The 22,285-nt window shown below is 67.2% G+C and overlaps 1 protein-coding gene across 19 annotated transcripts in view; it reads right to left on the reverse strand.

Moving 5' to 3' along the window:
* Positions 1-22,285, reverse strand: part of KIF1A (kinesin family member 1A) — an 89,524-nt gene that overhangs the window by 11,905 nt on the left and 55,334 nt on the right. For 11 of the 19 annotated variants that reach the window (XM_072797000.1, XM_072796999.1, XM_072797001.1 and 8 more), the window contains 11 exons: positions 17,249-17,367; positions 15,142-15,227; positions 13,770-13,908; positions 13,468-13,639; positions 13,250-13,340; positions 12,088-12,206; positions 10,801-10,856; positions 10,538-10,646; positions 10,226-10,292; positions 10,049-10,133; positions 7,906-8,011 (listed from right to left, as the gene is read on the reverse strand). In XM_072797000.1, the coding sequence (XP_072653101.1) occupies positions 7,906-8,011; positions 10,049-10,133; positions 10,226-10,292; positions 10,538-10,646; positions 10,801-10,856; positions 12,088-12,206; positions 13,250-13,340; positions 13,468-13,639; positions 13,770-13,908; positions 15,142-15,227; positions 17,249-17,367 (1,149 nt within the window). Of the gene's footprint in view, positions 1-5,594; positions 5,622-7,905; positions 8,012-10,048; positions 10,134-10,225; positions 10,293-10,537; positions 10,647-10,800; positions 10,857-12,087; positions 12,207-13,249; positions 13,341-13,467; positions 13,640-13,769; positions 13,909-15,141; positions 15,228-17,248; positions 17,368-22,285 lie in introns of all 19 variants that reach the window. The other 8 variants (XM_072796998.1, XM_072796989.1, XM_072796988.1 and 5 more) reach the window with 1 other exon arrangement.

Consider the following 22,285-nt stretch of genomic DNA (forward strand, 5'->3'; position numbering starts at 1 on the left):
GCGGCCAGAGCTTTGGGTCCAACTCCAGCAGGACTGGCGGGTCCCCCGGACCCGTGACCGAGACCTAGAGGGACGCCCTCCGTCCCCGGGTGCTCCCAAGTGCCCCAGGCCCTGGGGCCAGGCCCGCGGGCACAGCCAGAGGCCCACTGCCGCCTGGGCTGGATGAGGGCCGCTGCGCAGCCGCGTGAACTCGGGCTGTCACCAGACATCTCTGTACCCTGCTCCTGGACAAACCACTGGCAGTCACCGTCCCTGCCTCTCGGAGGTGTCCTGCGAGGTGAAGGGGCTAGTAGAGCTGCTGAGGCCAGGGCCCAGGGTCACTATTCTCATGACTGGTGCTCGCCGCCGAGAGGCCCCGATGACACGGGGGGGGGAAGGCTAGCCCGAGGGCCCTAGCCTAGTGGGCCAGCCAGCCCCAAACCCTCCAGCCTGTCCCCTCTGTTCTCCTGCCTCAGATGTCACTACGGATCCCGCCAGTGCCCTGGGTGTGTGGAGCCAGCCGCCCCCACCCCTTGGCGCCATGACGAGGGACCAGCAGGGCTCCCCTACATCAGCGTGCACTCTGCATCCTTCAGGAAGGACGAGTCCTCCCAGTGCTCGGCCCAGTCAGGCCACCCCAAAACCCAGGGCTCAGCCAGGGGCCTCGCCCAGGACCGATGGGCTGTGCCCGAACTGGCGGGGGCTGTGAGAAAGGGGCCCACCTGCCCACGAGGCTCACTCCCCCAGGGCCTCTGGAGATGCTCTCAGCCAAGAGGCCCTCAGCCAAGCTGGGACGTGGCTTTTGCCCTGATGAGACCCCAGTGACCCAGGATCTGTCCGACAACCAGAACCTGTGGGTCTCACGTGTGAGGTGGGGTAGGGCGGTGGGTGGGGCCCCTCTCGGGCCCGTGTCCACAGCCCAGGATGGCGCCTCTCACTGCGCCATTCCCCGGGTGCCGAGGGGGCCGGGGTCTGACCTGGCACAGCCGCGATGCTGCCCACAGGCTGTGCCAAACACAGGTCTGCCCCCAGCCCCGTGCTGCTCCTGCAGAACAGCCCTTGGCCTACAGCCCGCCACGGCACACACGGTCACGGGGGTCAGGCCGGGAGCCCCACCCTCAACAACACTCCTGAGCCCCTGAAGCCTCTGCAGAGATAGAGGACTCACCGACGACAGCGGGTGTGCTTAGGGTAGGGAGGGGTGGCGAGTGGCAGGCCCCCCACGCAGGACCTACGCAGCCACGGGCAGTGCTGAGCCCGCAGGACATAGCAGGGACCACTGCTTGCTGCCCCATGGCCACCCAGAGCCAGAGCCAGGGTGCAGGGCCAGGAAGCCCACGCGTGAGCAGGGACAGGACTGTCCAGATCTCCAGGGAAGGGAGCCCCACTCCCCACAGCAACCCCTCCGGCCCCACGTGACACGCAGCCCGTCCCTTAGATACGACTCTAGGGGGGCGTGCATGGGGTCCCTGGACCCGAAGCAGCAGCGCCACTCGGGAGCACCGAGTTGCTCACAGAGCAGATCCTCAGGCCCCACCCCAGACGCACTGGGGTAGACACTGGGGTGGGGCCACCTGGTGAGTGGACGGCCTGAGCTCGCCCTGGCGCTCACCATGCTCTGGGCCGCCCCCATCCCGCAGACCCTTCAGGTCCAGGCCCCGTCAGGCCAGGCCCCGAGTGTCCCTCATCCAGCGATGCCCTGCGCACAGCTCCCGGTGCTCGGCCCTTCCCCGGGACCGGCTGCGGCAGGCAGGGCACGACTGTGCCCACGGCAGGGCCTCGGGGTTCCTGCCGGACCCTCCCTCGGGAAGGACAACATCCTCCTGCACGATTCCTCCCGCAGCCGACTGCGGGGCCTGGGACCCAGGCAGCCCTCCCCTGCGCCACCTCCAACATCTTGCCTCCGAACCGCTGGGAGGCCTCTGTGCTGACTCCCCCTCCAGCCACAAGGGTCGGGTAGCGGGGGCCCAGGAGCGGGACCCCGACTCCACTCTGGGGCACGGAGCTCGATCTGACAAGTGAGGACCCACGTGGGAAAAACTGAAAACACACTTAAAAGGTTTTGTTGGCAAAGAAAAAAAACATCATAGGCCGTAAATGTTTTTTCCATGCTGATTCTTGCTCAGAAAGCTTCAGTGGCCCCACCGGCCAGAACAGGGGGGGTTCGTGTCCCCTCACATTGTTCCGCGGGAGCCACGTCTGCCCGGCCTAACCTAACGGGCTGAGCACCTGCGCGTGTCCCCGCAGAGCTCAGGTGGGGCAGGTGCTGGTCTCAGCCGGTGGCCAGGGCGGGGGTGAGTGGAGGGCACCGCCCGGTCGTTCCACACGCGACTCTGGCACGCCGACCGCACACGGCCTCAAAACGCACATTTAGGCAACTGTGCTGTGACTGGTCCCCAGCCCTTGTGACAAGTGTCGGGGGCAGGCAGGCTGGGCCTCCTGAGGCAAACGGATTCATTAGAATCTGAAAATTAAACCTCGTGCTCAGCAGGACCCCACAGCTAAGAGCAGGGGGATGGGCTCGCACCCTGGCCTCGGGGATGATCCTGCACCGATGTCCACACGTACATGGCTTTGTGGCGTCCCCCACTGCACAGCAACAGAGTCCTCAGACCAGAAGGGATGGAGAAGTGAGGTTACGGGACTGAGGGGGTGAGGGGTGAGGGGGTGAGGGGATAAGGGGTGAGGTAAAGGGGGGAGGGGTAAAGGGGGGAGGGGTAAAGGAGTGAAGGGATGAAGGGGTGGGGATGTGGGTTAAGGGATGAGGGGATATGGGAGTGAAGGGTAAGTAGTGAGGGGATGAGGGGGTGAGGGGGTGAGGGGTGAGGGGACAAGGGGTGAAGGGATGAAGGGGTGGGGATGCGGGTTAGGGGATGAGGGGATACGGGAGTGAAGGGAGAGTAGTGAGGGGATGAGGGGGTGAGGGGTGAGGGGGTGAGGGAATAAGGGGTGAGGTAAAGGGGTGAGGGGTAAGGGGGGAGGGGTAAAGGGGTGAAGGGATGAAGGGGTGGGGATGTGGGTTAAGGGATGAGGGGATATGGGAGTGAAGGGTAAGTAGTGAGGGGATGAGGGGGTGAGGGGGTGAGGGGTGAGGGGACAAGGGGTAAAGGGGTGAGGGAATGAAGGGATGAAGGGGTGGAGATGGAGGTTAGGGGATGAGGGGATACGGGAGGAAGGGTGAGTAGTGAGGGGGTGAGGGGTGAAGGGGTAAGGGGATGCAGTGAAGGGAGGAGGGATGTAGGGTGAGGAGATAGATTTGGGGATGAAGGGGTGAGGGGACGAGGGGGTGAGGAGGGTGAAGGGGTGAGGTGTGAGGGGGTGAAGGGGTGAGGGGGTGAGGGGATAAGGGGTAAAGGGGTGAGGGGGTAAAAGGATAAAGGGGTGGGGATGCGGGTTAGGGGATGAGGGGATACAGGAGTGAAGGGAGAGTAGTGAGGGGTGAGGGGTGAAGGGGTGAAGGGGAAAGGAGATGCAGCGAAGGGAGGAGGGATGTGGGGTGAGATAGATTTGGGGATGAAGGGGTGAGGGGACGAGGGGGTAAGGGGGTAAGGGAGTGGGGGTGAGGGGATGAGGAGGTGAGGGTAAGTGGCAGGGGTGAGGGGTAAGGGGTCAGTGACCACATGAGCGCGTTTATACAACTGTGTGCAAGCAGGTCTGCCAAGCGCTTTTCACGAATCACCCATTTGTGTCCCAGCAACTTCGGGCAGGGGCTGGGTTATCCCCTTTCCGAGGGGGAAGGAAAATGAGGTTCCAGAAGCCCCTGCCACCTGTCCACACGCACATGGCCAGCCTGGGGCACTGACCCCGGGGCACAGCTGGGCCGCCCGGTCCCGCCCACCCGGGTCCCCGCCCCACTCCGCCCACCTGGGACCAGACCCGCCCTGCGCCACAGCCCACCGTCTTCTGGGGCCCAGGCTGGCCCCCATGGGGGCTCCCTGCCGCCGCCCCCTTCCCCTCAGTGCCCTGGGCCTCCTCGTACAGGCCAAGCCCCCTGGGGCCAGCGAGCCCTCGTGGGGAAGCCCCTGCCTGGGTGCAGGGGTGAGGGCCTCATGGTGTTGGGGGCTGAAGAGGAAAATCGGTTCCCGTTCCTTCCCTGGCGCCACCTCCTGGCCACGGGGTCTCGTCCCGCTTTGCCCCAAAGCCTCCTGGAGGCATGTGCGGGGGTGGGGTGCAGGGACCCGCGAGCCACCCTCGAGGCTACCGCACTGGCTGTGGAGACGCAGACCTGAACGCCCACACCCCAAGCAATCACACGGAGGGACCTGGAGGCGTCCACTGCCCAGGAAACAGCCCTTGACGTGGGCCCCGTCCGGCGGATGCACCCGAGCAAGGGGACGACGGCCTCGGGCAGCCCAGCTCCCCACCGGGCCTCCCCCGTGAGCCCGCTCCACTGCCTGGAGGCAGCTCCCTGCTCTGTGCCCACGTGGCTGTGCCCTGCGCGGGAGCTGCCCCGTCCACCCGTTACCCCGGGCAGGGCCCCCGGGGAGGGTGGGCAGCAGCCTCGGGAAAACCCGCATCCAACACACAGGCGCACGTACGTGCATGCCCTTGGGGTCACAGCAGCAGGAACCTCGGTGCGCTCCCGGTGACGGTGACATCACAGCCATGACCCCGAGGTCGTGTCGTGCCCCCACCCATGCTGGGGCTCCTTCCACAGGAGCAAGCCCCACCCTCGTCCCTGTCCACGCAGCCTAAAGACTCAGACACTTGCTGGACCTTCCAAATGCTCACTCCATCCTTCCAAACTGAAGGCTGACCTGCAGGACCACCGGCACGGAGCTCTGACCACAATCCACACGACCCCGAAGGAGATGACCTCGACCCTCTGCTCAGAAGAGACTGGAGTCTCACGACGGTCTCCATTAGGGACGCTGAGGCCGTCCGCACCCAGGGCCTCACTGCCCCCTGCACCCCACACCCCACAGGCATGGGCAGGGGCCCCACTTGAGGCGGGGAGGCGGTCCCCTGCCCAGGAAGCCATGCCTCCGGGGGGCGCTGGGCCTGGGACCACCGGACTGAGCCCAGAGACCGACCGGGCCCTTCACAGCGTAACGGCCCCCCTACTTCCCTAAAGGGTGTGTGGCGGCCGAGGCCAGGAGTGCAGCCGGAACCGCCAGCCCAGGGTTGGAAGGTGCAGAGCGTGGAGGTCCCTGGCTGGGCTGGTTCCCGTCTGCCTTCCCGTCCTGGGCCCCCCACGGCCCCCCGCCCCCTCTTTCCTCTTTCACCTGGCAGGGAGCGGGGCCTGGCCGCCGGCCTGCATGCAGTGGGCACCTGCTCCCGCTCCGGCGGGGGTGGGGTCAGCGCGGGGCGCGGCCAGGCTCGGGGGCAGGAGGAGCGGGAGGCCAGCCAGCGTCTAGGAGGGGCGGGAAACTACCAAAGCAGCCAAAATCAAGAGTATGGGCGGAGGGGACTCAGCCAGGAGGGAAGGCGGGGTGGGCAGAGGAAGCAACAAAGAAAATCAAAAAAGTATTCCAAGGAAATAAAACTAAAGGAGATGGAGAGACAGGAGGGAAAGGGGAGCGAGAGTAGAAGAAATCCAAAAAGCTGAAATTAAATGTCAGGGCCGTGGGGCTGGGGGAGAAAGGCCAAAATAAAACCAAGGGCACAAATGATACCTAGGCATGTCCGAATCAAGAAACTGCCTGCAAAACACAAACAATTACAGGTTAGTGAGGGCGGCGGGGCGGCGGGGCAGCGGGGCAGGGCAGCGGGGCAGCGGGGCAGCGGGGCAGCGGCAGCGCGGGGAGGGGCAGCGCGAGGAGAAGCGGTCCTCGGCGGCAGCAGGCCCACTGTGAGCTGGGGAGGCCGCGAAGCGCGGGGCCTCGGAGCAGGAGGAGCTGAGGCCGTGGCGAAGCGCGTGGACAGCCCGCGCCCCTCGGCCCAAGCCAAGCCCGGGGGCTCTGAGCCTCAGCGTCTCTGGGGGAGAGGGGCCCACCCAAGCGGCCCGTTGCGGGGCGGGCTCCGAGGACATCAGCCGGGGTCGGGTGGGGGAGGCAGGTCCTCGGGGGGCGGGGGGGCCGCTGGCTTGGCCAGTCAAGCCTCAGAGCAGCACCTGCCTGGGTCACCAGGTGGGGAGGGTCCCCCAGATTTTTCTGGGGCAAAGCTGGGGGCTCGGCGCTGTCCTGGGGCTGTCCCAGCATGGGCAGGAGCCACGCTTGAGGCCAGAGCAGCTGTGGGCAAGCTCTGTGGTCCCACCCCACGGACGGGCCTTCCTCCACCCCTGGAGGAACAGGGCAGTCCTGGCCTCAGACACAGGCCGACCCGGAGCCGCCCGAGGCCAGCCTGACATCCCACAGGTCCGTCAGCCATGGGGCCCCAGGCGGGGAGGCCCGTGTAGCCGAAGCCCCGCTGACCCCAGGTCCAGCCGGAGCCTCCTAAGCTGCCCAGGACTTAGCCCCGAGCCGAGGCCCCCGGGGGCTCCCCCAGCAGCAGGGCTGGTGGGACAAAGGGACGCCTCGGAGATGGTCTTCAGTGTAGGGAGAGCACGCAGGGCAGGGGACCCCGAAGGAAACCACTCACCCCCACACCCTGGGTTTTTGCCGCCCACTCCCTTTTGGCCCCAAGAATCATGCCTGGGGCAAAGGAAGGGTCAGAGGCAGGGGGATGCTGAGGTCACTCAACAGCAGACCCCTCCTCAGTGGCACAGGCCCTCCCGCAGCCACCCCCCCCTCCCCCGGACTCAAGTGCAGGGGACTTTCTTCTGGAAGGTTCCTGGGCAGGGCTGGAACCAGTCACAGCTGCCCCCCTTCCCCGGTCTCTGACTGCTGGCCCCCCAGCCGCCCACACCGGGGATGCTTCCCCTACAGCCCATTCCCCAGGGCGTCCACAACCATCCCAGGCTCCATCTGGGCCCCGGGGTCAGGAGGACGGGACGGGACGGGACACCCCAGGACCCTTTATCCTTATGGGTGCCGGCTCTCCCTGCAAGTGTGGGGCCCCCCGGCCCCCTCCGAGCACACCCAGCCCTCAAAGATGTTTTTTTCCTGTGCACGCGGCCACAGGAACCCATGAAGACTCCAAGGGCCGGCTCTCGGCTCCTCCCTCCAGGCCAGGTCTGCCTTGGGAGAGCCGTCCGGGACCCTGGAACACCCTCATCGCTTCCCCAAGCCCCGAGAGAGCAGCATCTCAGACACAGCCAAGCCCGTGTCCCCACCAAGGGGGCAGTGCTCAGCAGTTCCGAGCTGCCCCCAGCCCCCGTCAGGCCCTAGATGCTACCCCTCACATCCCGTCCCCACCCCCGGCAAACCCCAGCAAGGCCGGTGTGTCGGGGCCTGCACACCCCGTCCACGGCCCCGGGTGCGGTGGAGCTGGGACGCCCAGGCTGCCAGGTCTCGGCCATTAACCGCAAGCTTGGAAAGGAACAGCCCAGTGACAAGGAACGTGTGCCAAGCAGCGCCCGGAGGGCACACTCCACCCAGAGCTGAACCACTGACCCGTGCACCCCCGAGCCGCCCCTGGGACTCCCAGCCCGAGGACCCCTGCCAGGGGCCCAGACCACCCACAGCAGTGTGGCCGGGGAAATCCAGGCCTGCTTGTCCGCCCACCACCCCATGGTGCCCCCACGCCCCTGCCCGCCCCCCAGAACCCCCTGAGGACAGAAGCCAGCTCATCCATCCTCAACTCCCACGGCCCCTCCACCAGGTGACCAGATGAACAGGCTGGACAAATGCGTGAGCCGGTGATGGGACAACGTGCAGACAAACACACCAAGGGGCTGAATTCAGGGCCACGAGCCTCCCCAACCTGCACCGGGTCCCGAGGCGTCAGATAGGAAGGCCCGCGGGTCTGGGGGCTGGACACATCCTGGACCTTACAAAGCCAGGTCAGCCGTGGGCATGGCGGGCTGAGGACACACCCCGGGTCCCGACCCCGACCCTGCCTCCGGGGAGCTGGGCACGGAACCCACCGCCGCCCCAGGGGACTCACCGGTCGTCCTGGGCCGGGTGGATATAATCGGAGGAGAGGATGTTGAGCGACAAGATGTTGGGGTCGATCAGGGACTCATCGGTTTCGGGAGTGTTTCGGATCCGACCTACGGGAAAGGCCACAGTGCGGTCACCTCCAGGAGCACGGATGGGGACACCAGTCCCTGCCCGAGCCGGGGCTCCGGAACCGTGGGGCCACGTCAGGCAAGCGGCTCCGCACGCGCCCACGCGAGCACCAGACGGGGAGGCCGTGGCGGGGCACTGCCCACCTGGGCCCCGGCACTCAGAGGACCGCTGTGCCATCGCTCCTCCTGCAACCTGAGCTCCTTAGTGCCTCAGCCACAAATCTCTCTCTCTCTCTCTCTTGCACCAAGAGGCGCCAACCGCTCAGCCCAGAATGCACAAGGCCCTTGTTGGGAAAGGAAATCCCGGGAGAAATGTTCCGTCTTTATACTGTAAGGGAGGGAGGGACCATCTGTGCCCTAAGCGCCTCTGCGGGGTACACCCCAGCAGAGCCCTGTGATGCCCACCCCGGGTGCTGGCTCCCGCTGGCGGATTTGCTCGTTTCCTGCCCGAGAAGTTTTTTTTTTTTTTTTTTTTTTCCCGGGAAGTGTTAACTGTGTCCCCAAGGAAGCTTCTCCACGAAGCCATAAGGAAGCCCCGGCCTTCCGTCCCCCAGGCACAGAGGTGAGGCACAGCCCAGGGCCCGCAGGATTCCGTGTCCACGTTCACTGGAGCTGCCTGCCCCCACCTCCTGGAATCTTCTTCCCACACCTCGGTTCTGGGAGAAGGCAAGTGCGGGCTCCCCAGGGAGTGCTCCCAGGGTATGTCCCCATGGCTGGAGGTAGGGCGCCCCGTGGGCTCAGCTGTAGCAAGGGAGCTCCCTAGGTGCCAGCCTCACCCCTCCTCGGCCCCTGGGGCGTGTGTGTCAGCAGCGGCTCTCTGCCCGTTGGATGCGGCCAGGCGCGCCACCCACTCCAAACGTGACGCCCAGGAGGCCCCCGTCAGGCAGAGACCGTCCCCTGGGAGGTCTGGTTTGGGAAGCCCAGAGCGGGGCCCTGGGGGTCGCACCGGCATCTCCCGGAGTCCTTTCAGGAACACCCCTCCTCTGCCCAACACGGGACAAGCACTCCTGTTCGCATTTGGCCCGTGCGCTGGCTGGGGATGTGCTTTAATCTTTTCCTAAGTCCGGTTCACACTTGCCCTACACGACATGTAGGATAAGGATTTGCTCGCTCGCTCCAGCCTTTTAGGATTTTTGTGGAGATAGATGCAAGGCGTGTAAGATAGAAGCGTGTGTCCGAGATCCCCCAGGGGCTCACTGCCTACAGCCCCGCACTTCGGGGCGCAGCATGATGGGTCTCCTGGTCGCGTCCCTGCCCCTGCACCCCCAGGGCCCCTCCTCCGAGCCCCGGGGACAGCACCGTCAAGCTGCTGCCCTCCTGGCCACAGAAATGCCCGGGGGGGGGCTTCTGGAGGGATCCATCCGCTCCAGGGCAGGGGAGGGACGGACAGTTGTCCACGCCCCTGCCTGTAACCTGGGGAGACGGCTCTTTGCAGCTTAGCCAAAGGAGCGTTTCTGGTGGACCAGAGGGTTCAGAGCGTGACGTTGGGGAGGAGAGACGTCAGATCCGTGGTGACCGGACTCTGGCCCCCGCCACCTCCCCCGCCAAGAAAGGATGTGCTGAGTTCCTAACTCCCAGCGCCTCAGAAGGTGACACAGGGTGTAACTGGCTGAGATGAGGCCACGCTGGAGTAGGGGCCCCGATCTAGGTCCTCACAAGAAGAGGCCGCGTGAGGGGTCTGCAAGCTGGAGAGCGCCGGGGAGTCCCCTACAGGCCGCGGAGGGGCGCGCCCTCAGCCTCCTGCCTGCAGGTCTGTGGCAGGGCCCACCTGGGCTGTGTGCACCAGCGTGGCCGCTTTCTCGCAGCGAGCTAACACGGCCGTCAACTGGAAACTGGGCATCGCCACCCTGGCGCAAGCTTTCCCTCCCAGGGCTGCGGCACAGAGTGGCTCAGCGACTCAGCCAAAGTCACCCAGCAGCAGGGACAGAGCTGCCGCTAGAACTCAGGCATCGGCCTGCACAGGGGGTTGGTGCAGTTGGGGGGCCGGGGCTTCCCGCCCACCCAGCCCAGCCCACTCACCCACGACCAGCTCTCGAACTTCCTTCCAGCGGATGTGGCTGCCCGTCTCGTGCAGCAGCGTCACGGTGATCCGTCTCTGGATGCCCTGCAGGGCACCGGGAGGAAGGGGACATGGTCAGATGGCCTCGGGGCCACAGAGTGGGGGGCAGAGGTGGGCGGGGCAGGGGGGCTTCGCACCTGGTGCAGCAGGAAGGTCCCCATGCACGGCATCCCGCCACGGTGGTCCACCACTGCGGGAATGTAACTGGAACAGAGGGACGCGTGAGGCAAGGCCCCGCGGCCGCCCACCCGGGCCCCTCACACCCCCACGCCCTGATGAACCCTCGGACCCCAGCAGGAAAAGCAGCCCCTCCCTCTGGCGGGGAGGAGGCCATCCAGTCCCTGGAGCTCAGCAGACGCACATGCATGGGCCACCCCGGGCCCCCACCCCCACCCCCCACTCCCCCTCGGGGTCCCCTGACCCCTGACCCCAGCAGCACGGGGACTCACTCGCCGTTGGCCTCCAGCTCACAGATCTCAAAGTAGACCAGCAGGTCGTACTTGCAGTGGCAGGGCCCAGGGCAGGGTCGCGCTAGCGTGCTGAGCTTGGTGGCAGGCACTGTGGGATGGCAGGGGAGAGGCACCCGCTGGTGGGAAACCTGGCCCGCGCTGTCCTGGGGGCCCCTCAGGGACGAGGCCCGGGGTGGGGACACGTCCAGGACAGCACAGGCTCCTCGCTCCCCCGGGGGTGGACTCGGCACAGCCCCGCTTACCTGGCTTGGACAGCGGCATGACCCTCGGGAAGTGGCGGCGCGAGGGCCTCAGGGGGCTGTGGGGAGACAGGCGCCGGGGTGAGGGGGCTGCAGGGGGTCTGTCTCTGGGACCCCAAGCTGGAGCCTGGGGAGGGGCTGGCAGGGGGAGCTCAAGGCGCGACCTGCTCTCACCCCTGCCGGCCTCCCTGCCTCCCAGGGCCCAGGAAAGGCCCCAGGCTCAGGCCCTCACCGGCCTGGACAGGGAGGAGGGCCCCTGCGGACCCCAGACCCACCTAGGGCGACCCCACGAGCCACGAGAACTGGGCAGGGTCTGGCTCCGGGTCTCCGTCCGGGGACTTCCAGGATGGAGCCTCCCTTGGTGCTCCCGAAGCCAGACGAGGCTCGTGGGCCCAAACGCCCTGGAACCAGCACCCCTCGAGGCCTTTTCCTTCTCCAACACCCTGGATGCCCCGCTTAGCCCTGGGTCCCACAGGACATCTGAGAGTGGGCGGATGGAGCAAGAGGCTCCCACTGCCCCAGAAGCCTACCTGCAGGTCTCCCCGCATCTCCCATGTGGTTTCTACCCGCGACCTGGGTGCACAAGGGATGCCCCAGCCCACCCTCAGAGCCCCCGGGAGGACCCACGGAACAAGGGAGACGGAAGGATGTGCCGTCTCTCTGTCTGGGGGCTGAGACCTCGGGGAGACCGGAATGGCTGGGCCCTACAGAGGAGTTCTCAGGGGCAGCAGGAGTCGTCTGCCCCGTCTCCGACCCAGTGCCTGCTTCCCTGGCCCTAAGACACGGCCCACGGCCACCGAGGTCGAGGTCCAGACGGCAATCCTCTTTAAGAGACTCGCTGCTCAGGGGCCCCTGGTGGCTCAGTGGTTGAGCGTCTGCCTTTGGCTCAGGTCGTGACCCCGGGGTCCTGGGTCCAGCCCCACGTCCGGTGCCCAGCTCTGCGAGGAGTCTGCTTCTCCCTCTCCCTCTGCCCTTGCTGTGTCCAACCCCCCCATCTCAATCTTTCTCCGTCTCAAATAAATAAATAAGATCTTAATAACAAAAGCAAAAAATTCACAGCTCGGTCCTAAAGGGATGCCTCTGACTTGCTCTGGGTCCTGCTGGGCTGACCTCGGGTAACCGGCCACCCCGTCGTGGGGAAGGTGGGAGGCATGTGCCGCGCGGCCACCACACCAGGCCTGTCTGGGGCAGGGTGGGAGGTGGAGAGACCCACACCCTGGAGGGCAGCAGGGGGCTGGGTGAGAGATGGAAGGACCCTCCGCCCCCGCACCCCACCCCAGGGCTGCTGACCTGAGCACATCCTTGCAGAGGGGCGGGAACGGGTGCTGCTGGTAGTGGCCGAAGACCTCGAACACGATGGGCTGGCTCTTGATGTACTCGATGAAGGACTTGGTCACCTCCACTGCGATCTGGTGGGTGAGCGGTGCCGGAGGAGGGCGAGGCCACGCCACAGTCAGGAAGGGGAAGGAGGGTCACAGAGGTCAGTGCTCAGCCTCCACAGACAACCGGATTGGAGGCCCCGGCCCGGCCCGACCTCTGCCCATGAAGGGGGGATGCTCCTCGCCTGGTCCTTCCAGCCTCCCCTCCCAATATGCGCCGGGGGCCACTACCCCCCACCCCGAGAGTGCCCTTTCAGGACACAGGGCTGCAGGCGGCACAAAGCGCCGGGCGTGACCCTTGCTGGGCCGTTGCCCACACCCCGAGAGCTAGGGGCTGTGCTGTGTCCCCCGCCCCCGGTTCCTAGGTCAGACTTCTAATGCCCGGGACCCGTATGTGCAGATTGGGTCTTCGTAGCGGTAACCCCGAGTCAGAACGAGGGCATCAGGGTGGCCCTAGTCCAGTGTGCCTGCGTCCTCGTGGAGAAGGCAAATCAGGACGCAGAGGCCCGGCACGGGGTCTCCCTCCCTGGCCGTCTGCCCCAGCTGAGAAGTGGCAGGAGGGGGTCGACATGGGCTGCTCCGCGGCCCCTCCTGCTCGGGCCCCACACCCAGCAGCCACAGTGCTCAGGGCCAGTGTCACATGCCCCGGCAGGCACTCCAGGCCTGCCCCCCTGGTGCCTTTCAGCACGGCCACTGAGGCACGTCTCTCCCCGCTGGCCGGCCAGCCCCACTCCCGCCTCTCGAAGCCACTCCACCCCCGAGGCCCTGCTCTTCTGACGGCCTGGCTGGACACACGTCCTGGAGAGCTTCACGCCGGGCACCCCAGACCCCCGTGTGCACATCTGCCCGTGGTGCCCCCAGCCCCAGGCAGAAGCCCACTGGGGCCCCTGCTGCCCAGCCCCGGCCTGACACCCGGGGATCTGCGTGTCCGCGTGCATGCCCGGACGCTGCCCAGCCCACGGCAGTGGCTTGGGGCAGGGAGGAGCTGGGACGCCCGGTGACCACAGCTTGGCTCAGCTTCAGGGCGGCCGCACAAAGCCCCGGGGGGCGGGGAGGGGCCTCTTGGGACGTACGTTCTGGACGTGGTAGAAGCCGAGCGGGGGGCCCCTCCCTGTGTTCTTGAGGGGCTCCGTGGAGAAGGCCTCGTCGTGGCGGTGGATGAAGCTGCAAGGGGGGAGAGGTTGGCTGGGCCGGGGCCGCGGGGCGGGGACCACAGGCCGGCAGGGGCGCCCAGGGGTGCCAAGAGCCACCCGCCCACGTCCCTCAGCCAGCTCGTGGCGCCGGGGCTCACTTGAACTGGCAGAAAATGTCGGCGTATTCGGCGGAGATGCTGGACGCCTGCAGGACAGTCACGCGGAAGGTGAAGGTGCTGCCCAGGCGCAGGTGGTCCAGGGCGGCGTCCAGAGGCCCATCTGTGGCGGCCTTCTCGGGGCTGTCCAGGAGGAGGCCTTCCGGGGGCACGGCTGCCAGGGGCCAAGGACAGAGCAACGTGGCAGGACCTCCGAGGGCCCCACCTGGGGGAGCCCGGGCATCGGGGCCCGGCCAGGAGGGACAGGACCTCCAGGCGACACAGGGCCAGGCGGGGCAGCCTACCTGAGCAGGTGTTGTTGTTGACCTCGTCGGCCGAGGGCCCGGTGTCTGCACCCTGGCCCTGACCCTCCACGATGCGCAGCTCTTCCTGGGAGGTCCCCGAGCGGGACATCCCCACCACGGGGCAGGACTCAGACTGGAACTGCGAGGGTGGGGGCCCCGGTCAGAGGGAGCCTGCTCGTGGGGAGGCCGCTCCCACCCACGGACGACCCAGAGCCCCACCAGGGCCTCTGTGGGTGCGTTCTAGACCCGCCCCCGCCTAGATGGGCACCCACCTCCCTCGGCCTCAACCTCCTAGGGTGCTGTGGCCTGTGTTGGCTGCAGAGGGGAAGGTGGGGAGCAGTTCAGGCAGGGAATGGTGGCCAGGTGGGGACGGGCAGCCAGGTGGGGACGGGTGGGGGTAGGCAGCCAGGTGGGGACAGGCGGCCAAGTGGGGATGGGTGGGGATGAGTGGTCAGGTGGGGACAGGTGCGGATAGGCAGCCAAGTGGGGATGGGCGGCCAGGTGGGGACAGGTGGGGATGGGCAGCCAGGTGGGGACGGGAGCCAGGTGGGGATGGGTGGCCAGGTGGGGACAGATGGGGATGGGTAGCCAGGTGGGGACAGATGGGGGTGGGTGGGGACAGGCAGCCAGGTGGGGACGGGTGGCTGGGGGGTGGATGAGAGGGGACAGGCGGCCAGGTGGGGACAGGTGGGGATGGGTGGCCAGGTGGGGATGGGCAGTCAGGTAGGAACAAGCGGCCAGGTGGGGATGGTGGCCAGGTGGGGATGGCGGCCAGGTGGGGACAGTTAGGAAAGGGCCTTTAAGTGAGGGGAAGGGCCTCCTGTGAGCTCAGCCCAGCCTGGGGGCACGGAGCAGGACCCTCCCCTCCTCCACCCTGGCCAGAGGGCGCAGGCGGAGAGCACTGGTTCCCCTGAGTGAGGAGTGGGCAGGGGCAGCTCCTTGTTTCTTGGCAGCGGAGCAGGGCCAGCCCAGCCCTAACGCTGACATTGTGAGGGCTCGTCTAATGGCTGGCGTGTTGCAGCGGGGGTGGCAAAGATGCTGGTGGAAACACAGGGCCCAAGAGAAGGGGCACTTGGGGGGTCCTGAGGTGTCTTGGCATCCGGTGGCCCAGCCTGCAGCCGAGGGCCAGGTGAGGAACCATGTACAGACCCAGGGGGGTCAGGGCGAGGGGACGGGCAGACCCAGTGCGTCAGGACAACCAGACGGAGAGAGACAGGACGGGCCCCAGGGAGCGAACCCCAGGGGGACCCAGGGCCCCGGGGAGGGCTGAGTGCTCCGCGTATGCCGAGACCCCTGCACAGCTGGCCTGGGCCCGGGCTGGACGCGTGCCGTCGGGCCGGGTGGGATGGCCAGGCCAACCCCGCCGCGGTACCTTTTCAAAATGCTGGTCGTCAAAGGAGATTCTGGCCGTGCCGGACTGTCGGACGCCAGAGCCATAGTCGGGGGCCTCTTCGTCGGCTGAAACGGGCAGGGAGCCGGGGGTCAGGGCGCTGCCTGTCCCGCAGGAGGTTTTGGCAGAGCCTGGCTGAGCCGCCAGGCAGGGCGAGGCACAGCAGCCCAACAGGCTCTGACCTGAGACGGGGCCACGGGGCGCCAACCGCAGCTCCAGAACGACTGGCTGCCCTCCAGGCACCGGCCCCAGCCTGTGCTGCCCCGGGAGGGGCCGCACCCCGAGACAGCTGGCTCTGACGGCCACAAACCCCACATTTCAAACCCACACTTGCGACCCCCGCCCCCGGGTCCCGGCCACCCCCACCCACCCCACACTCAGACGCTCCCGCAGAGCCTCACTGGGCAGAGGCCACAGCACAGGGTCCTCCTGGTTTCACCCCCAGAATCACACTGCCCACCTGCCGCCACCCTCGCGGGCCCGCACCATCATCCACCTGGACCCTCCACGGCCCCCGAGCACCCCTCACTCCGTGCCCCACGTGCACTCCCCTCCCCTCACAGCATCCTGGGGTATCCCATGGTTTCCCATCCTGTCCTGCTGCCCGAGGCACCGTCCCGTCCCCCCAGACCCGGCTTCCGTCACCGCCCCAACCCCGACTCCAGCCACGCAGCCTAGACAGCACCCTGGGGGGCCTCTACCACCCTCTAGGGCTCCAAGCTCCTCTTCTGGGGCCCCCAGGGGGACAAAGCCTGCTGTGCTCTCTACCCGGGCTGCCGAGGGCCCGGGGCTGGCCCAGGACTCGCAGGGCAGGTGGGACTTTTGTGGCCACTGGAGCTTTTTTTTTTTTTTTTTTTTTTGTTTCCACTGGAGCTTTTTAAAGCTGCTGCTTCTCCACTGCAGCGGTTAGACGGGGAGGGTCAACTGTGTCCACAGCATCTGCCTAGAGGGCAGGCCACTCAGTGGGACCGGCTCCCCCGGGGCTCAGCTTGGCTGCAAAGGGCCAAGACCCCCGGGGGACCGAGCCCCTCCAAGACTACAGGGACGGGGTCCCCCTGAGGAATGAGGGTGGCACCAGATGTTCCTAACACCCCTGTTCAGGGTCCTGGGGTCGTGACACCACCGTGACATGACAGGGAGGTGCTATAAAGAGCCCGTGAAAATGATGGGCTAGTGAGACTCTGGCAAAAGGGCCCCAAAGGTACAGCCAGAGCCACCTGAAGTGGCCGGGCCATCCGGGTGGGGTGCGATGACCCGACACCTCCCCGGTGGGGGTGCTCATGCTCTGAAGCGGCCCAGCCCCACCTTGTCTGGGGCTCACTCTGCAGTATGACCCCCTGGGGGACCCAGGCCATGGGAGGGGACAGAGCGAGGCCACCGGGGACGGGATGGGGGCCCAAGGGCAAACAAGGCAGCCTCCTGCCCGGGTAAGCAGGCTCGCATCTGTGTCCTGCACTGATTTTTCGACACTTCCGCTGGGTAGGAGACTTCAAACAGGTGCCATTTATAAGGAGGCAAATCCAGGCCCTCAGGCATTCCTTCCGGGGCTTGCCTGTCCTGGGGCCGCGGCCAGGGGCAGGGGGCTCGGCAGCCAGAGGGGGTCTGCCTCTGCAGCCAGGGGGCTTGGCCTGCAGGCCCGCAGCGGAGGGAGGGCCCATGGGCCCTGGGGAGGGAGGCCGGCTCCAGAGAGGCCGGGGGTCTGAAGGGGAGCCCAGTGGGGAGGCTGGAGAGAGGCTCTGAGAGCTCTCCCGGGGCCCAGGGTCTGCACACCCACGGGGGGCGGGGGGGGGGCTTGGGGGCAGCGGGGAGCTGGGAGGGAGCACCACTCTGCACCAGGCTAGGGTCTGGGGCCCCGAGCTCCCGTGGGCTCCGCCTACACAGTGTCGGGCGTCGGGGGGCCCGAAGACCCGACCCAGGAGAGTCTGGAAGGAAGGAGCCCAGAGCTGGGTGGCGGGGGCTTCCCCTGGAGCGCCCTCCCATGCACCGGCAGCCGGTGTGCCCACAGGGGCGGGGGCTGAATGGAGGCCAGTGGCATGCTGGCCACCTCGGGGTGCCCACGGGGACCTCCCACCGGGCCGCCCACACACACCTGAGGTGGCCTGCACGGCCACGCGGAGGAAGCCTTTCACCTCTCCCTTCTCGCTGACGACGGCCACGCGGTGCACCAGGGGGACGGGGTACAGCAGGTTGCTCAGGTAGACGAAGGCCCTGCGGGGAGCAGAGGCCAGGGTCAGGGCCCTCCCGGCGCGCGCTGGGAGCGGCGCTGGCGGCAGCGGGGCCCGGGCTCACGACACAACACTGCGAAGCAGAGCCAGGCGCAAAGCAGCCGGGGCGGCGAGCAGGCAGGATGGGCAGGGGCTGTGCTGGGTGGGGGTGGGAGGGGGGTCCGCGGGCTGCAGAGGACACAGGAGGCGGCAGAGGGACAGAGGAGGAGGAGGGCGTGCGCAGGGCGGGCAGAGAGCAAGTGCGGAGTGGGGCTGGCACGGGGCAAAGCCCGCAGGGCCGTACCCGCTGTCTGAGAGCTGAGGAGGGAGGTTTCAGCCTGCTTCAAGGAGGAGGAGGACCTGGGGACCCGGCCACGCCGAGCTCGGACCCCCACACTGGCACACCGCCCCGTCCCAGTGACCCCTGACCTCAGGGCCCCACGGAGGGCTCCTATGGTGGATTACGGCTCTTGGTTCCTTCTCAGACCCTTCCAGGAACACAGCGGGTGGGAGCTCACGGTGCCCGCCGACGGGCACCCCCCCAGCTCCGTGCCAGAGAAGTTGGCTGAGCAGAGCCCTGAGGGCACCCCCAGACCGCACGGCAGTGCTTGCTGAGCCTGCCCGCCACCCCCAGAGGGCCCAGAGCCCTTCCCATCCCAAGCTGTGCCCCCAGCAAGTGGCAGGACAGGCTGGGCAGTGGCCACGTCACCCAGGTGTCTGCCACACTCCCTGAGCTAGCCAAGGTGCAGACGTCACACGGGCAGCTGGGAGGACTAAAGGGACCTGGAAGGCCCGGCCATCCAGCCAGGTGTGCAGGTGGATGGGGAGCACAATTCCTCCCTGCTCAGGGCACCTTCCCGAGGGGACCCCTGGCCCCGGACAGGCGGGCCCGTGAGCCCAATCCCGGTGAGAACCTGCAGCTCTTCAAGCTTCAGCGCAGGACCCGCCCCCACCCTGCTCTCCCCGCAGGCCCCCGGGGACGGGCAGCTCCTGCTGCAGCCCTGAGCTCCCAGGAGGGTCCTGGGGCGGCTGGGGGGCTCCAGGGGAGGGGTACAGCTTGGGCAAAGGTGGGCAGGGTCTGGACACAGAAGGGTCGGACGTGTGGGGGAGCAGGTGCAGAGGCGGGGTGAGGGAGGCCCAGGGCCTCAGCCAGGGAGAACAGAGGAGGTTATGGAAGCAAGAGCAACAGTGGGGGTGGGGGTGGGGGCGAAGGGGAGGTGGGGGAGGGGAGGGTGCACTCTGCAGGCCAGGTGAGGGCTGGCACCGGGGTGCACGGCCCAGGGAGGAGCTGGGAGGAGGAGGAGAGCTGTCACCCCAGCCCCGGCCCCCCTCAGCTTGCTCAGAGGTCAGACACCATCCAGCAGAGCTCCCAGAGGACACCCTACGACTGCCATTCCCCGAGGGCCCCATTCGAGGCCCTGGTGCCCGCCCCCCTCAGGTGCACCCACTCCCGCTGGCCCTCTGCCCACGGGTCAGAAACCTGAGCACCTTCCTGGCTCTTCTCTCAACTGCACTGCTTCTCCCCAAACATCTCTCTGGAGTACCAGCCGCCCTTCTGCTTCCCCCGCGGCCCCCACGGCAGCCAGAGGAGGCTCCAGGCTCCCACTGGGCTCCCACCCGCCCTGCGTGCTGGCCGAGCCCCGCCACCCAGCCACCCCGTCTCCCGGGACACCCCAGGTGCTCTGCCCCTCCCGCCACCCAGCGAGGCCCGTTCCCACCTCTGCTCCCAGCCCCCACGTCACAGAACTCCTCACGGCCACCTGGTTATCTGACTCGGCCGTGGGTCTGTCTCTGCCAACTGTCTCTCGCTTCCTGGGCACCTCCCAGACCAAGACAGGTGCCAGCGAGAGGGGAAGGGTGTGCTGCCCCAGGGGTCTCAGTGTCACCCTGGGCTGCCCCCCTCCCCGGGGCGGAGGAAGCCCCCCTACCCTGGCCAAATGCGCCGACAACACCCCGGAGGAGGACCGTTCTGAGGGAACTCCTTGTCCTCTTGGGGAACTCACTGAAGGGCAGCCGTGGGGATGGATGTGTGGGCATTTCTGCCGGAGTCGGGCAGGGGCGGGGGCAGGGGTGAGGCTGCTGGCAGAAGCCGAAAGGAACCGGGGCTCAGAGAGCAGAAGCTCCCTTGCTGCAACGGCAGAGGGCATCCCGTGGACAGGTCCCGCCCAGGGTTGGCTGGTGGGCCTCTCCCAGCACCCACCCGGGAAGGGGTCGGGGTGGCCTGCCCGCCCCCCGGGCCCCTGGAATCCTGGTGAAGGGCCTTTGCTTGGAATCGGGGGTGTGTGTGTGTGTATGGGGGGGGGGGAGGGCGGCCACGAAAGGAGCAAGGCCTTGAGGTCGGAAGGGGACGTGGAGGGAGCCCAGGGCTCAGGCTGCAGGAACGGGCCCAGATCCCGCTCGGGCCCCTGGCTGGGCCCCACCTGGCCATCCCAGCACGTCGGAGAGCTAAAGGGACCGAGCGGGACAGCCCCAAGCCCACCTCCCAGGGAAAGGCGTCTTTCCTGGGGCAGGGCCCACTGCGGAAAGCCCCGTGTTGGGAGGCAGAGAGGCACTGGGGGGGCTCCCGGGGGCCCCGGGCACAGACGGAGGGGCAACGTCTATACTCAACAGGACGACCTCAGAAGCAGGGCCACTGTAGGCCAGGCCCCGGGCCCCACACCCCACACCCCACACCAGGGTCCTTAATCAGTAGAACCCCTGGGAGGAGAACCACCGAGCCACGAGGTGAGCCAGGGTCAGGCCACCTCGGATCCCCTGGCCCGGGGCTACCTTCCTGGACGGCTCAGGGGGGCGATACTGAGCACGACCCCTCCCCCTTTCCGAGCCCTCAGGGTCCATGCACGTCCTGCACCCACGTCCTGACTCTCCTCCCCCGTTCCTAACAAAGGCCAGGCCAGAGACAGACTGAGGCGGAGGGCAGGGCCGGTCCAGGTCAGGAGGCCAGGCCGTGGCACGCAGGCCCTGTCCCCGGGCCTCACTTCACAAAAGCTCTTCCCGAGTGGACGCTCTCCACCACGCTGCCCACCCGCGGGTCCCTGTGGCTCCGCAGATCTGAGGTTCCCGCAAACCAGCTGGAGGCTGGGCCTCTCATGACCCCAAGGCCCGCATCGTCCCACTGGTGGCCCGTGGGTGCAGAGCCGTGACGCAGTCCTACGAGCCCACACCCCTGCGCTCACTAGGGGCCCGGATGACACGGCGGTGCTGCCGGCCACTGGGCAGCAGGTGCGCCCACAGCCGGTCAGTTCCCAAGATCCTACCCCTCATGTCTGGGCGGTGGGAGCGGGGCTGCCCTGACCCACGGCACGTCGTATTCCCCTCCTAGGGGTGCATCTCAGATGGCACCTCACAGCCGGGGCGCCAGGGCGTCGGTACCCCCTCGCGGATCAACACACGAGGCTCACGGACAGAAAGGAAGGCGCCCGGGGCGGGGGTTTAAACCCACAGGCTGGCTCCTCTCCAGCCCCGGTGGATGCAGACGCCACGCTCAACGCCCACCTGCTCAACTCACACAGCTGACTGCTTAAGTAGATCAACTCTTCCCCGATCCGTTAGGATTTCCTTCTGCCAGAGGAGAAGGAAGACGCGAGTACCCGTGGCATCGAGGACCACAAAGCCCGAGTTCAGATCCTTAGACAAGATGCATCCTATTTGTGCTCCCAGAGGCAGGGCCTCCGAGGGCTGGGGGCCTCCCCCTGATTGGAGGTGGGGGTTATGCCATGAAAAGACCCTTGGGGTCCCTTCCCCTCCTCTCCTGCCGTAACCCAGCTGCGAGTGAACGCACACGCGCATGCTCCCCTCGGGCGCCCAGGTGGGACGCTCCCTCAAGGTAATAGGGCATCCGGTGCCAGATGCTGGGTCCGCTCTCCTTGCCACCCCTAATCCCCGAGACCTAACCTTGAGATGGTGGTGGGCACTGCTGGGGACCCCTGGGGCCCAGCAGCCTCCAAGGGCTGCGAGCCGAGGCTGGACGACCCCTGCACCCCTGGCCGACCTCACCCCGAGCAACTGAAGCCAGGACACCAGGGAGGGCACCCGCGGCACAGACGCTGGCCTCCCCTTCATGCCCCGTAAGTGCCAGAAACAGCCTGACATCAGGAGCAGCCACTCAGGGGCCCCGCCAGCCACGGGGCACCCACTGCACCCCGACGGGTTCATAGCCTCGCCGGCAAAGATTCGGGCTGAGCGGCCCGGCACACAGAGGGACCCAGCTGGGAGCCGAGGGACCGGCCGTGCCCGCCCGGGGGCCCTGGTGCCGACACAGAGCAAGTCAGCACTTTTCCACGCAGAGTCTGGAACATGTCCCTGGGTGTGTGTGGGGCGGTCCCCCACCCCCTTTCCCTGCCCCATTTCCCCGGACCCTCCATCCCCCGCCGCCAGCCCCTCGCCCTCCTCCCTGCAGCTCCCGGCCCGTCTAGCTTCTGCGAGCGGTGCTCCCGGCAGGGAGGAGAATCGGGGTCGGGGAACCCAGAGCCCCCGGGCCCAGCCCACCTCCCCACTTCACCTGGCACCCCAGACCACCAGAGGGAGAGGCCACTGGGGGGCTAACCCCGGCCGTGGGTGAGGAGCCCACGGTCAAGATGTGGGGGGGCCACGCGGGGGAGGACACCTTGAAGCAGGCTGAAACCCGCCCCGAGAGAGAGAGAGAAGGCGGCAGAGCGGCAGAGCCAGGGCTGAGTGTGGCGGGAGGGGAGGAGGCAGGGCTAACCACGAGATTGGTGAGGTGCAGAGACGCATGCTGGGGCCAGGGAAGCCTTTCCGAAGGGAGACAAGAGTGGGCGCCCCAATCCTGCTTAAGCTTTGGAGAGAGAGCCAGCAGCTACCAGAAGGATAAAAGGAAACCAAAGATGGGTCCTTCTCAGGGCCTGGGCCTGCACAGCTGCTGCGCGGGAGAAGCCAATTCTTGCCAAACCAAAAAGATGGGG

This window comes from Canis lupus, chromosome 24 (genome assembly GCF_048164855.1).
Source record: "Canis lupus baileyi chromosome 24, mCanLup2.hap1, whole genome shotgun sequence".
NCBI classification, from domain to species: domain Eukaryota; kingdom Metazoa; phylum Chordata; class Mammalia; order Carnivora; family Canidae; genus Canis; species Canis lupus.